Below are 17506 nucleotides of genomic sequence, written 5' to 3' on the forward strand. Positions count from 1 at the left end.
GTTAAGCAACAGCGGTTCATAAAGTGACAGCAGCCATTTATGAGTCACACAAGTATTTATTAATCCTTCGCAGTGGAAAACATTTTATCATGACACCTCACAAGATACTTAGAACTACACACAGACTGTACAAATGTGTGAGAAAACAAAAGTGTTTTTTTTTATGGCAGTGGTCTGGTTCTTATCAAAGTTGTTATCAAAACGGATTTCTTCCACACGAATGTTAAATCACATCACGGCACTAACTGACAAATGACAAACTGTTAACACTGTTAACATACGTACATTCAGATTCCAGGTTCGAAGAACAGAAGGAAAGGAAATTCCTAATGAACGATCACATTAGGTATCACATTCACAATTTGGATCGTCCATTTAAGACTTTTTATGAAACGTCTTTTTTTTTTTCTCTCTTCCGCCATAAGACAGCAGCTAGTTTATGTTAGTTGTTTATACCTCAAGTACAAGTCGTTGGGGATGTGCAAGACTTTTGAAGATTTGAGACAGACTATTTTGCCCCTCTCTCTCTACAATTCACCCAATCAAAGGCACCCTGGGCTCAGAGGTTAGTCGTAGTTGGGAAAGCCTGTTCCAACTTCATCCCCTTCATGCAATGTTTTTTGTATATTACGTACAAAAATGTGGCTTTATTGTCCTCAGTGGATGCTTCTGTAGTTGCTGCCCAGGTAAAATCTGAAAGAACACACTGAAATCAATTCACAGATTCACCTAATAGAGACTGATCTTGACGTATGACCAAATGAATGAAAATAAAGAAGCTGATGATAAAAGCAGGGTACAATACTAGAGTGGTCATGTGACAACTCTGAATACAAAGCAACTCCGTGGTGACCCAAATAAAAATCCACTAAAAACGTTCCTGGCGGTAGCTGGAGAGCAATGAACAGAATCAATGGTGCAAGTCATGTGTATCATTGAAATTTTATGTTATATGAATGTGTTGTGTTATATGTCCTTATATTGCTCACAGTTTATTATTTAAATATCCTGTGGGCATTTCTGACATGGATTTTATTTCATTTGTTCATAAGCCTGGCAACAAATGGCACCTGATGAGGAAACCTGTTCTGTTCCATTACTTCAACTTGAATTGCTACTGGGAAGTTTAAATATTGACAATAAATATTTACACTTAAAAAAACAACAACACAGAATGGAAGCTTGAATGCAAAGATTGCGAAATACAAAAAAAAAAAAACACTGCTCTAAGGGTGTTAAAATCCAACCACAACACAAAAAGGAAGATGGTTTCCTAACATGAGCACGCTGATGAAGATGGGAAAATGGAGACGTGTGGCAACATGACATACAGCCACCTGCTTGGTCTCACCCTTAAGTGCTAGAGTGGTTGTCTGAAGCTTCATCCTTTTTAACGGCCTCAGTGTCAACCACCTCAACTGAATCACATTTATTAGGCTTTGTGTCAGAGCCCGATACTTTGTTTTCTGGAGAACATCTGCGCAAATGAGCATTAATAGTAAGTCAAAAACTGAAGGGGGGGGGCAACAGTGATTTCATTGTACTGTATATCAACTTTTCAATCGTTCAATTTTTCCTATAAGAGGTCGCCGGGATCGCCATTCACATACGCACAATTATTCACTTTGGATGAAACTTTTTGACTTCAATTCTTTTCTCTGATGTAGTTTCACTTCCTCAATGAAGTCAAAAGTGTAAGAAGAACACTCACCTGTTGCGTGAGGGGCTGCGATTATATGGTGACGCTGGAACTGCATGTTGAGAGTATTGAGGCGTGTTGGGTGTGTCGTAGTCACTCAGGCCGACTGCCAGCTGGTTGCGCCAGTTCCCTGCACTTTCCACTGATGACACTGCAAATGAGCCCAAATCAAGTTATGTAACTTGCTTTCATTTCTTTGCACAGATTTTTTTAACGACTATGATGGATGAAACAGTACTTGACATTAATCTTAAGAGCTTTCTTAAAACTGACATGTCTTAATTTTCGTGCCAGTACAAGCCCAGTTATAGAATTTAGCAAACAGTATTACGCCATGCTGGACGTTCAGGCAGATTGACTCTCCATGGCCGTGACACAGTTTTGGGAAAGGGGTTCACTCATGGAAACCAAAGATCTCACCAGATGAGAAAGACGTCGTTCTGCTGGAGTGGCTGAAGGCCGCCGGCATGGTCTGGTAGCCCAGGCTGAGCTGAGAGCCACAGTCAAAGTCGTATCCCGCCCTCTCTCCTTCCCTGGAGTTACGGTTCCGATGGTACCACCCTCTCAGATGTTCTGCTACCATCGCCTTCTGCATGTTCTTGGCCAAAAGTTCATTTCTGGGTCCCTCCCTGTTCCGCGGCGGCCTCACTGTCGCGTAGGGATTCTGGGATAGGGCGTCACTTCGGTCAGAGCCATAATGCCTAAATCTGTCATGTCCGTGATAGCCGTTCATTTGATACGAGGGGTTGACGTTGTAGTGGCCTTCGACGTCATCCTCGTACACGTAGGCACCGTTAGCGTAAGGCTCCATGTCTGGACACGGGCAGCCGGAGACGTAGTAGGCACTGGGTGGATAATGTGCTGAGGTCTCACCGGTGTAACTACAACCGGAATGGTGCTGCACCAGGTTGGGCATGCTCCCTGTATTGCCATACACTTCCACGTTGCGATGCAGACGATGCATGGTGGAGGTCCTGGAATCTAATGTACTGTAGTGGCAAGTGGCAGGCCCGCAGAAATCCAGACTGGACTGACTGGTGTAGGAAGAGCAATCCTCCAACACCTCTGTACTGTTGCTGCGATGAGCTGGTGACAAGGTGAAAACTGGCTTCTCTGCGTCTGCGTCTTTTCTTAGCTGGGGCTGTGATTCCAGACTTCCACTGCGAGCCCTGAAACCATGAGGGAAGCCCTCGCACCTGGAAAGAGGACACAGCTTGACGCGTTACACTCACGACTCACGTACATGCACCAAGGTTTTGGATGACAACTTAAAGCGATCACAGTGTTGGGAAGCTATGAGCACACCTGAGCTGACTGCTGCTGTAGGCATTGCGGGTCATTGCGGGTGTGGGGGGCATGCTGCGGGGGTCTCTGGGAGGTCTGGGGAGGGTTTTATAAGGGCTACTGTGGGTGGAGGAAGCCTCTCGTGGATTGTGGTAGTGGAGGGAAGCCTCTTGGCCTTCATAAGCTAATCTAAAGGGTTGTGACATTGAGGGTGATGGTTAAAAAAGAAAGGCAGGAATGATATGTGTGCAACAGAAGAAGGCCTCAAACACAACAAAGCAATACGTGTCAAAAGTGTGTGTTGCAAAAACGGCTCAGCAGGTGAGATTAAGCCTCACCTTTTGTTATGGTTAATTTCCCTTGGAGATGTTTGCTTCTCTACATCGTATTCTGCCCCCAGGGAGCGTAACGGACTGAACGGAGGTGAGCCTTGCACAGACTGCGATCGTGGTCGCTGATTGGCGCTATCCGAGTCTTCTGAATACAAAAATAGGACGGCTTGGAAATCATGATCTGCAGTATACTTCGTAAAGATGCCTTGCCAAGCTTACCATCCTCCAACGGGAGACTGGATAAGGAGCTACAGTCTGATCGCATGAGTTCATCTGGATGAGGAGAAGGCTTATTGTGATTATTGGGCGAAGTCGCGACAGTTCCTTCTGCTTAATACAAACCTGCAATGATTACTGAGGCTCGCTGGGTGGGTCTTTTCCCCTTCTTGATTCGATAATGGTTCATCTCATTCTCAATCTGCTGAAGTTTGTGCATGGCATCCAAACAGTTTCTCCTTCTTTTCTTCTTGACCGTCTTGCACAATTCCGCTTCATTGGCCAGCTTTTTAGCTGCCTCTACGATCTTCTGCTGGAGGGCAAATCTGCTCTCCAGATTTCTCAGGAAAGGATCCTGAAGCACAAGCAGCAAAACGTGTTAAAGGTTTTCCCCAGTCATTCCTGTCTTTTTCTGCTTTTCCAGGCTCTTTTCAACACATTGTGTGTTTTTGCTGAACTTCTGTTTAATTTTTATTGGGGTAAGCTACACACATTATTATACTTTGATTGGTCGACAGAGAATTGGGACATCTTCAGCATGTGACCGTGTTAGTGAGACCGAATAAGAAGAAAACAACTTTATAAATGCTTGCTGACCCTGTATTGTTTGTCGCAGACTTTGCTTTTATATTTAATCTCTTCAGTTACAAATGTAACTTTTTTTTTTTTTAAGAAAACTTTACAGTCTGCGATTGTCGTTTACACAAAATTACCACAGTAAAAATCAGATCAATTAGAAGACAAACATTAAAGATGTATAATTAAAGTGTACAAGTGAAACACAGACCTCATTGTATGGAAAAAGGTCATCCAACTTGAAAGCAGTGCCGACTCGCCGTCTAACCTGTGGTGGTCGTTCGTCTGATAACAAGGGGTACTCCTTTGGCAGCTTTCCAGTAAGCTCCTGAGAACAACAAATACTTCAAATGGAAACTGTAGCAGAAACAATCTATCACACAGCAGTTGAATTAAATACGGTGGGTGGCCTCCGGAGACAAAAAACACCCAGCAAAGGCCGTTCATTAAAAATTTGTGCATTCAATGGGATTTTCATGTGACAATAATGTTTTAGACACCTAAGCCATACATAGGGGGCATGTGAATGGAACCACAAAATCAACGAGTGAACAATAGGATCACTGCTGAAGCGTATTTTGACCTTCATTTTTTTTCCTTCAAAAGAATGATACACTAATTCATAATAGATAATAAAGTAGGGTTGCCATTGCTACAACATAACCCAACTTGCCTGGTGGTGGTAAATATTCTCTAATATAATAAGCATAATGCTGCTCATTGATACAAGAACAGAAGTTAAAATGAAAAAGTTGAGAAATAAGGCCAGAATAGCTCACCGCTTCCCGAAGACAAATTTTCTTGAGTTCCTTTGTTTTTTTGGTCAAGATATCTTGTATGTCCTGCTCTTTCTTTCTCAACTCAGAGAGTTTCTCTTTCTTCTGCTCCTCACTCATTTCGGAGTCTGCTGAACCTGTTCGAAATGACAATGAATTAAAATAGTTGCACCGTTTTATTACTCACGCTATCTGTTCATCTTTTAAAAGCACGACATTTGCTTGATCTGGAAGTGCAACCAACCTGTCGATACCAGGCTGCCATTGCTGGCGGTAATTAAGTTATTTTTCAGGACTGACTCTCCGAGTTTGTTCATCTTTGCCCCCGCATGCTCGGTGAGATCCATGGCGATTTCCTCCAAACTTTTGGAGGCTCCCACTTTTGCCTGACGGAATGAGGGTGTATCAAAAGTTATTGCGTGGGTCTCTTTTAATTTTGACACTGTGGACCGCGTTGCAACTCACTTTGCTCTGCTTTCTGTCCAAGTAGAATTGATGTTGGCTAATAGCCATGACCCAAATAGTTTTGATCAATGAGTGGCTCGCATACCAAGTGTGGATGAGGAGTCCAGTTTGTCCAAAGGTGCGCTTGGTTACTGCTCTCCTGAAACATTAAGTGGTGAACTGTGTGGCTTATTTCAGATCATTGATAGAGTTGGATAATCTCTTGAAAAAGAAATGATGCCTCCTCCCCCAAAACAAATTAAATAAATCACGACAGAGGCTCACCTGTGAGGATCATTAACCTCCACTGCAAATTTTTTCTCCCTGAAGTACAAATTTTCCAGTTGTTTCCACTGATAAAGCTGGCAGTCACAATGAAAAAAAAAAAAAATAGCAGAGAGAAAATAATCATCACTGACGCTGTGACCATTGGAGTCTGGTGTATCAGGACGGCAGCAATGCAGGTGTTCAGAAGGAACGAGACTCTCTCACATTACACAATCATACTCATCGCTACATGTTCCGTGTCTCATCAACCAGGTGCTCCGTGACACCGGCGTGATTTCAAGTCAATTGTGACTCTGCCCGTCTAGTCCACTGGTGAATGAGACACTAAAATGTTGACAGCAGGAGGTGTCGACAAATAATCGAATATAATATCTACTCATAGCTTCGTATTATATGAATACAAAAAGAATGGAAAGTTGACTTCTTACCACCACAAATGTTCTTTGACTTCAGATCCTATTTTGCAGTTATGAAATCCTCTCTGGCTTCAGTGTCAACACAAACGTGCCATGTCCGTGCCTGACTTGCCTCCTCAGGTATTCTCATGGATGTTACCGCCCAAAGCCATCCCTCTTTCTTTTCTGACATTGGCAACGCTCCCCGCCCTCCCCCCCCCCCCCCCCCCCCCACTAGACAGCCAGCAGACGCTTGCACAATACAGCTGTCAAAGTAGAACAACATCATCGTGTGCAATCCGGCTTGTCTTCATGTGACACATTTCACATCATATTCCCACTTCTTATTGGCCCTGGCTGCACATGCCAAACGTCTTATTCAGTCACAAGGATGTCTCTATCGCTTGGCAAGTTAAAATGGCTCACATCCGTGAGTTCCAATAAAGAAGCACTTTACATAAATGAATTTTCGCAATAAAATCGTCTTCCCCTCTAATTAATTGGAATAAAAAATGATAACTCAGCCTACTGCGTCTTGGGATGTCATGCCTGCAGGCGAGCCGATTTAAAGCCACGACGGTAAAATGATATTTACCTTTACTTCTCTGGTTCTTCTATATCAAACAAATTTGTTTTAGGTTCATTTACCTGACATGTTTCGGCGGAATCTTCCGCCTACTCTGATGAAGGCGGAAGATTCCGCCGAAACATGTCAGGTAAATGAACCTAAAACAAATTTGTTTGATATAGAAGAACCAGAGAAGTAATTGAAAAAGAAAAAACAAGATGAACCTAGTACAACTGATATTTACCTTTCTAGGTTTCAGCTTATCTTGTAGATCATACTGGCCAATGCCTTTATAGCTGATCCCAAGCCACCATGGCATCCCTTGTTTATCCTATAAGGATGAAAAATATGTGTTCAGTTCCCAAGGCGAAGACGGCAAACACAACTGAAAGCCTACCTTCACTTCGTAATAGTGGACACCATATGTGGGCAAGGATTCCACAAGCGTCAGATACCTACAATTAAAAGCGTTATTAAAACCAGAAGGTGCTTTAAAAATGCAAAAGAGGAATTCTAGGGCATTTGATGTGATGAGTCTGCACATATTGATTGATTTCCTCCAGCTGATGGGAGGGAAAGGGATTCCGGCAAGACAAAGTGAAAAGGAAGCATCGGCGGAGGAGAGCGATTAATGACCTGACATTAATTATCGTCGAAAGTGTCTCAACAAATCAATATTCTATTTTGACTTCAACACTTACTGTACAATGGCTTGCCCTCTGGAGATTCCTTTTAGCTGTTTATAATAGTCGATGACTCGTTCCTCACTGCATTTGCAAAAATTAAAGTGAGAGAAAATGTATCTCAGCTGGATTTGGAATACATAAAAAGGTGTGCTGTTAATCATAATCCAGACTGGCCTAGAAACATACCAGTATGCAAGCGATGGGTGCTCTTTGAGGACTTTAGTGGGAAGAGCGGGAAGTTTCTTTAAGTCGGCTCGAGTGGCTTCATCACTGGGGAAGAAAAGAGGTGGGAAATGAATCAGAATTCTCAAAACGACAGACAAGCAACAACATTTTTTTTTCAAAACTCCAACTTGCAGTACATGTATATAAAACAGTCAAAAGGACTTTTGGGTATTATTTTAAGTATGGTTTATTTGTAATATTTTTCATCACGCCTTTCAGTATGACATGCATTTCTACACAGCTATTGATTCACTCAACACATAATTATTATCCTTTTTTGTTGAGCCAGAATTTTTTGATACGCTTGGTTTGGATCTCGTCATATTGTGCAACTGTATCTAATTTCACACGCATTTAGTTGGTGGACTTTTGCTGTTCACTCCTCTCTCCTGGCATGTCAAGCTCTGTCAGCACCATGAGATTCATTAGTAGACGAGTGCTAGCTTCTCCGTGCACCACGGTAAGCCTCACATTACGTTGCTATTGACTGTTATTGTCCTCACTCTTGGGAAACAAGTGACCTATTGAATATTTTCTCCGAAAGATCACCAATAACTTATCCTACTGTCAATTAATACTTATCACCCATCTGACAATAACAAGCTCTCACCTTGTGTAGTCTCCTTTTGATTCCTGGGAAATAAATACCAAAAAAAAGAATATCCTATTAGGCTTTGGCTTTACTTTAAATAATTGCATTTTGGCTTAAGAGTAATAAAGTTACCAACCTGCAAAGCATTGGCTGCCAACTTAAAGACATTCTCACTCTCAACTTCTATAATCCCCTGTGAGACAAAGAAGGATTTTAGATCAACACATTGCACACAGTGTTCTACACATTTTTAGCATCGACACGAAGATCAGAATGTTCTCAGAATAAACCTCACATTCCTTCTAACTGAGTGCAAAGTGCGAAAAGGTGTGATCAGGGTTTACTGGCAAATGACTCATCAGGAGGCTTCAGCCAAGTCTTTATTTTTATTGCCTCCAACAAGAAAAAGAAAAGAATCCCAAAACACTTACGTTGTAGACAGCAGATTTTGCATTAAGGAAGAATAACTCCACTGTTATGATGTCCTTGAGCTGTGTTATGTTTTCCACATAGAATCTATCAAAGATAAACGCACAAGTACAGATTTTTTGACAGAACTTTCTTTCAAGTTAAAGGTATTTATTTATTTTAGGATATAAGATGGAGTTGTATGCATGTGATGTAGTCTGTCATGAGACTACAGTCACAATTAATGAGTAAACAACTGTTATTTAGGCACCAACTATTTGAAAACCTAACTATTTATTTTATAGTTTTTTCTTTTAACAAATACTGGTAATGAAAAATTTCAATTTGTCCATTAAACTAACAAATTAAATTATATTTCTTCTAGCATATATTTTGTTGTGTTTAGCACATATTTTTAGACATGAAAAACTCCTTCATACATATTTTAGAATAAATCCATAATAATAAAGTAATTTATTATAATTTTAATGTCACACAAACATTAATGGGGTCACGAGTCACTGGGTTGCAAATAATGGTAATGTTTTTTTGCTCCGTTATTATTCTAGTTCTTGTTAGCTGCTTACTGGTTAAGAGCATTGCTAAAAAGGTAACTGTACAATAAAGAAATTGTTATATTGGTATGTTCCCATTCATTAGGACGGAAAAAGTTTTTTTTTTTTTTCCCCCGTGGTCAGGGCAATTATCTTGATAATGCCTTTTTGCTGAGTTTATACAGCTCTTTTTGTTTATCTTTTTTATCCAATTGGCTAAAAAGGTTTCAGTAACTGTTGAGAGACACACAACCCGCAACAACAAAAACCTGACCAATCCTATTTGTTAAAATTGACCTGTATTGGTCAACAAGAGGAAGGGAAAATAGTAAAAGGGCATTTAACGAGCTATTTGGTATTTTTAATAATTTAGGACTCACTCTAGCTAAAATTGCATTTTGTCTCAGGACAACTATATTTTGCACGAAAAAATCCATCTTCCATTTTGTGTATGAAATAGTAGCATGATAAATTGTGCTGCGTCGCAAGAAGTTCTTAAAACACAAACCGGTTCATAAACTGAGACTAGCCTAAGGCAGGTGTATCTTTATTTTGTTCAGCATACAGGACTGCACCCTGCTGGAGAACTTGAGCCCTACACGTGAAAGGTTCTTATTACCTGACCAGAAAGTTGAGGGCAATGGAGCCGTGCCTCTTGGAAAAGTCATGATCAAGAACTCTGCGGTCCATCTGTAGCCACTTACACTGACCACTGGAAAAAGCAAGTGAGCGTGCCGCAGTCAACACATCTGCTGTCTCTTAAGAATCACCAGCAATAGATATTCAGTTTACATACTTGTCAGTGAGAAACGCGAGTCCGAAGAATTCCTTCTCTTTGAGATTGAAATGGGAGGAAACCAGGTCGACAAGTTCATAGGACAGCAGCTTTGGCTGTGGAAGGAGATTTTTCACATTCAGTGTCAGCTTCCAAAAGTGAAATCTGCTCGCCTCATTCCCTCATAAAGAAGACTGACTACCATAAACTGTCGCAGCAGCCGATGTGAATTATTCACTAACTCCTGCTGTGTTGTCCACTAAACATTTTCGACCGAGGCAGTTAAAATGATTTTAACTCAGTGAAATACAGCCCATGTGAGGTGCGCTGAGGGTTTGCGCACAGTCGGGTGTGAATTTCTCCACTCATGGTTGACCTGGAGCGGCTCCTCTCAGGTTGCACAGTGAGGCTTCTCAGTTATTATTCAAATATTGACCATCTCCACGTCATTGGTACCTGAACCAGCAGCTCCAGCTTCCTGTCATCCAGCAGCTGCACTTGACACAATCTGCCCTCGGTCATCTACAGGGACACAAACGAGGAAATTGTAGCAAGCTTTTCCACATCACAACCCCACGGGCATCATTTTTAATATAAGACGAGACGGAAATGCTCTATGTTGAAATCACAAAACAGACACGGGTGTGACTCAAGTATTTCACATCCGAGTTGCCATAGCAAACTAATACCCAGGCGGTAAATGCAGCGATCCTTCTTAAAGAAACACTAAGGTCATGAACGACAATGAAACCATTGTCCGAAAGATTTGTTGCCATAATAACCTGGAGTAGGATTTGGTTTACTTCACATTCGGGCATTTCACATCAGTCTTCTTAGCCGTTGATTGAATAAATATATTTAAACTAGTTTCTGCAAACTTTTCCAACCTCCACAGCCAACAATTTGTTTAATTGTGACTAAACTGCACATGTTCTAAATTCAAATAAATGGCATTTGCTATATTGGGATTATTTTCCTTGCAATGCCGTGTTACAATAAACAACACTGTGCTGTCAGTGCTGATTCACAGTTCAAATGATACTTTCACTAGGCCAACGTCCCAAATAGCTTTCGTAGATCTGATAGTCCCTTTATCTGACAGAATGAGGCTGATCACCTGATCATAGAAAAGCGAGCGACTCTCATACCTGGTAAAGGTCTCCAGGGAGAGCACAGGAGCGGATGCATTCCTGACTCATCACTTCATTGCGCTCTTCTAGTGGAACTCAGAATAAACGCCGCAAGCTCTGCGTGCAAGCTTCTGGCTTTGCAACGGCTTAGTGGCCACTTCACTTGAGTTCGGCAGCCGACTTAATGAGGCCTAGACAGGTCGGATCCTGACCACAGTTTCAATGTAGCTTCAGAATAATATAATCTGCAAAATTCTCTCTTTCCATTTCAATTAAAAGCCATGTGATGAATCAATAAATCAAACTAATTTGGACTATATCTGCAGGTTAATCACATTGAATTATTAAGTTGTGACAGTGGTGGGATTTAACATTTATCTCTGAATTTAACATGTAATACTACAGTCTGGACGCTAAATATTGCAGTCAATTGTTTTGTGCACGCACTGCTTATCTTGAGCAGTTGGAGAATCAAAAGCCATGTGTATAAAAAGAGAAGGAGTAGTACTTGAAAAGATTTGCACAGTTGGTTCATGAACATTTGCAGCGATGCTATTTATATCTGATGGCACGACCCAGACTCACCCTCAGTGTCAGCATCAAGGCAAGATTTCATATCAATCTGGTTCAGACACAAGTCTGGTGTCGGTTGGGATTTAAATCAATCATCAATACATAATGGTACCAACTGGGATTCGTAATTATCTTCATTTAGGACTTTTCCCCAATATCGATGGACGCACTGCAGACGACAACCTATTCAGCTTAAATAAAAGCCTTCAACCGATGGTCCGTGGCCTTCTAGCGGTCCGTGGCGGTATTGCAGGTGGTCCGCGAGATTGGAAATGGAAAATAATTGTAATTTTTTTTTCAATAAAATGGATTCATTATTTGGAATTGATTTATTTTCCAGCTAATGTTGTGAATCATTTACCCATCCAAATGATGTCAAATGTAGCTGAGATTCCCAAAATAGGCATACAGATGTGAATAAATAACCTGTATAGCTCTATCCTCCTTCGGCGCAAAATAAAATAATATCCCGCCAAAGCAGAGGTCCCTGAGTTGCTTCTTGGTTATAATGGTGGTCCCTTGGACAAAACCTGTTGAAAACTCTTGTCCAAGAGGATATGTTACCTGTAAAATTCACAGCTCAAAAAGATAACACTACATGAGGGCTAAAGATGAATAAAGTTTGAAAGTTAAATAAAGCAAACAGGGAAATTTAACCTGGCCTGTCCAGACAGCAGCCTGTCTCATCTCTGTTCCACTTTTCATACAATATTGATGAAGGCTGGGGTTGCACAAAAGAGTGTTTGTTTTCTTGACGACACTCAATCGGAGAACACGTGCTCCCAAAGTAATATGCTTGTTTTAAAATTACAGAGAAAATAAATCGAGGATTGACAGGCGAACAGTTCAGGGTGCACCCCGCCTCTTGTCCAAAGTCGCCTCGGATAGGCTCACGAGCACAATTGCTACAGAAAATGGACGCATGGAAGTTACTTGAGGCAGCTACGATGGCTCATGTAACGGACCTTTGACACCTGAAACGGACACACTCCTCTGCACAGTTAATTATGAATAAATCTGAACTATTTGTGTCATCTTTCCACGGGTCATATTGTCAGCAACATCAGCCATCACCTCAAGTTGCAAACCTGTGAGTTCCAGGAAAGTGATGTGACGCTCAAAATGATGTCATTGGAGAAAATGTGGGTCCATGATGCAATAATTGGGGGCGGAGTCACGGTTTCCATGAGGTCACCATGCTGTCTAACTTCTTCCTACCCTTAAAAGTACGTCCTCAGAGACAGAAGACGGCTGTATCTTCATTGTATCTGTATGCAGTATAGTGACTGTAACGGTCCAATCTGCTCCCGTTAGCAAAACTGTCACAATGAAGCGTGCCGATTTTACCCTGCGGCCAAATGAGTCAGTATTTCAAACAAGCCTAATAAAAACTGATGTCATATCCACCCTCAAGGTAATGTTGTACCTCTTGTTAACTTCGCATGGAGTCTAAATATTTGAAGACAAAGAGCCAGAGGCTTCATCTTTGCTCTGCTTCTTGCCCAACATGGATGATTCCAGCAAGGCGTGGGTCTAGGAGGGATGAATGGAATCTTGACATGTTGGACATGTCTGTCCAAGGGACAGAACCACCAAAGCAAGGCGTTCTGCTTCAGGTCCCTTTATATCCACGCAGACCGAGGTTTTCCACACCAGTGGGTCAATGCCTAACTTGCACGTGTCTACTTTTTAAACGTGCAAATAAAAATGCATGCGTCACATTAATACAGGACTTGTAAGTCATTATCATAAATAGCTGCGCAATTCTCTAAACTGCATCAGGCATAAAGTGTTCGGTATTTAAATAAGCGCTGCAAAGTATCTAAAATGATGATACAGCATCATCCACCATTTTTATTATTCGCCAAGTCACACTGTCGGTGTGACTGCATTAAATAACACTCAGTTGAGCTTTTTTTTTTTTCTTTACCATCCTAGAACGTGCTTTATCCACCTCCATCAGGATGCCAGTGTGGGGACTGGCCCACCTCAGGGCCATTGAGAGAACAATGCATGTGTGCGAAAGTCTATGGGTGGATTCCACTTGTGCTCCTTTCTCAAAAGATATCAAATAATCGCTTTCTTCCTTTTTTCGCCCCTGTCCGAGATACACGCATGTCTCAAGTGCGGTCTCGGTTCACGCACGTCCCTGGATCTACTTTTTTGTCTCCTCGAAGCCCGGTATAGAAGCCGCGTCTATCAGTTCCATGATCTCAACATGTAGCTTCTTTCTTACCTTTGCGTTTAAATATCCTTAAGATTTACGGTAGAACCTCCTCCGCATGCCGGTCGCTCCCGATTAGCGGTCTCGCCGGTTGCGCTCGCCGTGAAAGGGAGTCGCCCCACTGCCGCTGTCCATGCTCATCCACCGGTGTGTTGCTGTTGCTGCTGCCGCCGCCTGGTATCGAGACACACTCACCACGCCTTCAACCGCCGGCTATTATGTGAACAAGCACAGCATCCAGCACCCTCTATCTATCTCCCTCCCTCCCTCCTTCCCTCCCTCCCTCCATCCCTCGCCCCCTCCTCATCCAGCAGCAGCTGCCGGCCGGCCTGCTTCCCACTGAATGGCGAGGCGGCCAAGAGGATGCATGTGCCGCAGCATCCCTCATTATGAGCATTGACATCATTCAGGATTATACTGAAACAATCACACAGTACACTCTTTTCTTTTCTGAACAACCACGCCCCTATACATCATGCTTTTTTCCCCCCAGCCATCTTTTACACCTACTGGACACTTCATTATGTACTCACCGGAAACGGTGTCACCTTGTGTGAGATTGATTTTACCATTGGTAACTGTCCGTTGTGGTTTGGTGTATAGCCGCATAGAACTCTACTGCATCATAACCTACTGACAAATGTTTCTCATAGATAACCAAAGTATTGTAACTACGAACCAAATACATCTCTGACAATGTCTGCTCATTCCTGTATTATATATATTAAATTGCCAATTTTAATTGTACAGATTGTTTATCAACTATAGTGTACCTCATCTGACTATAATCGGCAGAGTGCAAACAATCAAGATGATAAATCGATAGTATTATCATTAGGTTTGTTTGATTGATTGATTGAATATTTATTGATCCCCAGGGGTGGGGAAATTAAGGGCCCAGCTAGTATCCATACCACAGAGTAGGTATACAAAAGACACACAGATAGCATGAGCGCAACTCAATAGGCTCTCATAAGGCTGCCACACAACGGCGCCACAAAGAAAGTCAGAAAGTACTCAAGATAAAAGCCATCAAAGCAAATCAAAGCTAAAAGACAAAGGAAAAAAAGGAACAGCGGCCAATCAACACCCCTCAATACAAGAGAACACCCCAAAACACGCAAAATAGCCACCACACAAAATAGCTTTAATTATTTGCTTTAATTATTTTAAAGCACACTTGGTATATTATCACTACAGCTCTCATGGCCACGCCAAAGCGTTTTCTGACATCAATTGATATTGTTGCCATGGCAATTTCTTGAGCAGCGATCCTGTGTCTTTATTCCATTGACGCAACTCGAACAGGTTGTCCTCAGTATGTTGTGCAGATGAACAAAGAGGACTAATGTGCTTGTGGCTCTGGCAAAATAGCAGTAAACATCCACCAAACAACAAAATAGTGCCGCTCAAGCTTGTTGGTGTACGTTTCACATTTGTTGCTCTCACAACAGGGTGCTGAGGCTGCTGAAATATTAATGACTCTCAATTACAACTACTCCACTAGTCACTTTTGTGGTAATGTCGCCTCAAGGAAAATCACAAAAATACAATTTGAGCTACTGTACCAGATAACTTCCATCTCATGCTAATGTACTGTATAATAACCTTTATGCTGACTGGGGCTTCTCCACGGGCCCAACCCCTCCTTACTGTTGGCATTGTGATTAAAACATGAATAATTATCTCGTTGAGATCCCCTCAGAACCATCTGTGCAGTCAGTCTCCTCCTAGAACACGTTCATAAACAAAAGACCCTCATTGCCCTCGTTACCCTCATTAGGAATGGAAGCTTTTGCCACAATCTGAAAAGACAACTGTCAGAACGCCATTTTGATAAATACATACTTCGAACTAGAAAGCAATTTCATTCTACTTTCATTCACATGCGTTTGACATGTCATCGTCATGAGGTAGAACTCCACAGTTGGGATTCCAGCAAGGAATTTGTGGGAGTCAGTAGACTCTGGACTGCCAGTACTTTTTTTTTTAAATGTGCTGGTTTTGTCCTTGTGTGCTAGCGCCAAAATGAAGCGTTGACTCACACACAGATCCCAGATGTTTGCTGCTATGACAGTCGACAAAATAGTCATGCTCTCCATTTGTCATTTCATAAACAAATGTGTCGAACAATGATAACGGTACTAAAGACCTTGATCCGGTCTTCTTTTGATTTTCAAATTAACACATGTTTAATACCAAGGAATTACTCCATGTAATTAGCGCTGGCTTTACTGCATGCATTTTAAGGATATTTTTTCCCTTTTCACACCTAAATACAAGCATCAGCCTGCGCTCCTGCACCACCAGACTCACCAGCAGCTTCATACTCCAGGCTGTTAGGATCCTGAACTCTCTCCCACTTTCTGCGTAGCGTCCTGTACTTTGCGCGATGCTTACTGTCTGCTGTATGCACACTGGCTCAGTTTTGCTCCTCCTATTTATTGTGTTATTTGTTTATTATTTATTCATCGCTCATATTATTTATTTACTATTTATTATTCATTGTTTGTGCCTTCGTGTTTTTATTTTGTGTCGTCTACTTGTATGTCTATCGTGTACTATGTCTCGTCACAGTGGGATAGAGGAAACGGAATTTCGGTTTCTTTGTGTGTCTTGACATATGAAGGGATTGACAATAAAGCAGACTTTGACTTTGATCTAACTTGTGTTGTTTAAGATTACAGCTCATTCATCAGTCATGTTTGCGCATTTTCCACTGCTCGTCAATATTGTGCAAATCGTGTTTCAATTTCATCACTGGGAACAGAAAAGCAAGACGTGAAATACGCAATTATGGGGTACAATAAGAGCAATGTGATCAATATGGCTGCCGAGATATTTTGATTTCAAGAATATTCTTGATAGATTTATTTCGAGACAGCCAGTAAACTATGAATGATTTATAATGTGTTTACACCCTTGAGCACATGATTATGGGCTTTGTCATCTAAAGGTCTGGGGGCCTCCCTCAACCGGGGGCTTTGGGTAATGAGCGCCTCTAGTCAACAACAATCAGAATGTGTCTTGTTTAATGCTGCCCGTCAGCTGGAAAACAACCTTAGCTACATTTCGTTTATGAGTAGTGGTTTTCTGTGGAGTTTATTTGAATCATATTTGCATGCATAATAAGCAGAGGTAAACCAGTTCTGCAGGATGAGTAAATGCAAATATTGATTTTCCATCCAGCAGAAGCAAACGTGGCCCTCAACATGGTTGTGTAATTGCTTTATACTGTCATCAAGTGTTCGGTAGATGTATAGGCACAAACCAAACTTTAGGAAAGGAAGATCGACGTCATACGTTCGTTTCTGTGTAGCACTTGGCTAATGTACTCAATAGTTGTACACTCACGCATTTGTTTAAATAGTAAAAGTTTAAAACGATGTCAAAAATGAAAAATGTGTACGTGAATTAGTGGTTATTGCACAAGAATATGTTGGGGATTTTTTTTTTTATTTCTTTAAATAGCAAAAGTTTAAGACGATGTCAAAAATGGAAGATGTGCACTAGTGGTTAGTCCCATTGCACAAGAATATGTTGGGGATTATTTTTGGGCTCTCGATTAGATTATTCCTTTTATTATAATTACCAGGCTAGCATTGTTGAACTCCAAACAAACATGCTAATAAACGTTTTTCACATGTAACACAAATAATGTAAAACAAATCGGCGGAGTTAAGTTTTTGTAATGGCAAAATGTTTGACATGGAAGTGCAGCCAATCGGGTGCACGATGACATTGACAGCCGCAGTGCATGA

The 17506-nt window shown here is 41.5% G+C and overlaps 2 protein-coding genes across 4 annotated transcripts in view; one reads left to right on the forward strand and one right to left on the reverse strand.

Moving 5' to 3' along the window:
* Window positions 1-36: 36 nt before the first annotated feature.
* Window positions 37-13917, reverse strand: LOC133148719 (FERM domain-containing protein 4B-like). 2 transcript variants are annotated; one of them, XM_061271659.1, is made up of 23 exons: window positions 13758-13915; window positions 10275-10340; window positions 9840-9934; window positions 9663-9755; window positions 8513-8597; window positions 8218-8274; window positions 8100-8122; window positions 7451-7534; window positions 7280-7345; window positions 6976-7033; window positions 6823-6909; window positions 5613-5689; window positions 5349-5487; window positions 5128-5269; window positions 4887-5020; window positions 4319-4435; window positions 3658-3886; window positions 3535-3588; window positions 3322-3460; window positions 3005-3172; window positions 2120-2895; window positions 1712-1850; window positions 37-693 (listed from the first exon to the last, which is right to left on the reverse strand). In XM_061271659.1, the coding sequence occupies exons 2-23, from the start codon at window positions 10338-10340 to the stop codon at window positions 657-659; spliced, it is 2865 nt and encodes a 954-aa protein (XP_061127643.1). In that variant the 5' UTR covers window positions 13758-13915; the 3' UTR covers window positions 37-656. The 2 variants fall into 2 exon arrangements, with proteins under 2 accessions (XP_061127643.1, XP_061127642.1); XM_061271658.1 differs by lacking the exon at window positions 37-693 and adding an exon at window positions 700-1477 and having other exon boundaries at window positions 13758-13917.
* Window positions 6694-17506, forward strand: part of oard1 (O-acyl-ADP-ribose deacylase 1) — a 65752-nt gene continuing 54939 nt past the window's right edge. For both annotated transcript variants that reach the window (XM_061271715.1, XM_061271718.1), the window contains exon 1: window positions 6694-6726. In XM_061271715.1, coding sequence (XP_061127699.1) covers window positions 6720-6726 — 7 coding nt within the window. In that variant the 5' untranslated portion in view covers window positions 6694-6719. The remainder of the gene's footprint in view (window positions 6727-17506) is intronic.

Source organism: Syngnathus typhle, linkage group LG2, assembly GCF_033458585.1.
Source record: "Syngnathus typhle isolate RoL2023-S1 ecotype Sweden linkage group LG2, RoL_Styp_1.0, whole genome shotgun sequence".
In the NCBI taxonomy this organism is placed as follows: Eukaryota; Metazoa; Chordata; class Actinopteri; order Syngnathiformes; family Syngnathidae; genus Syngnathus; species Syngnathus typhle.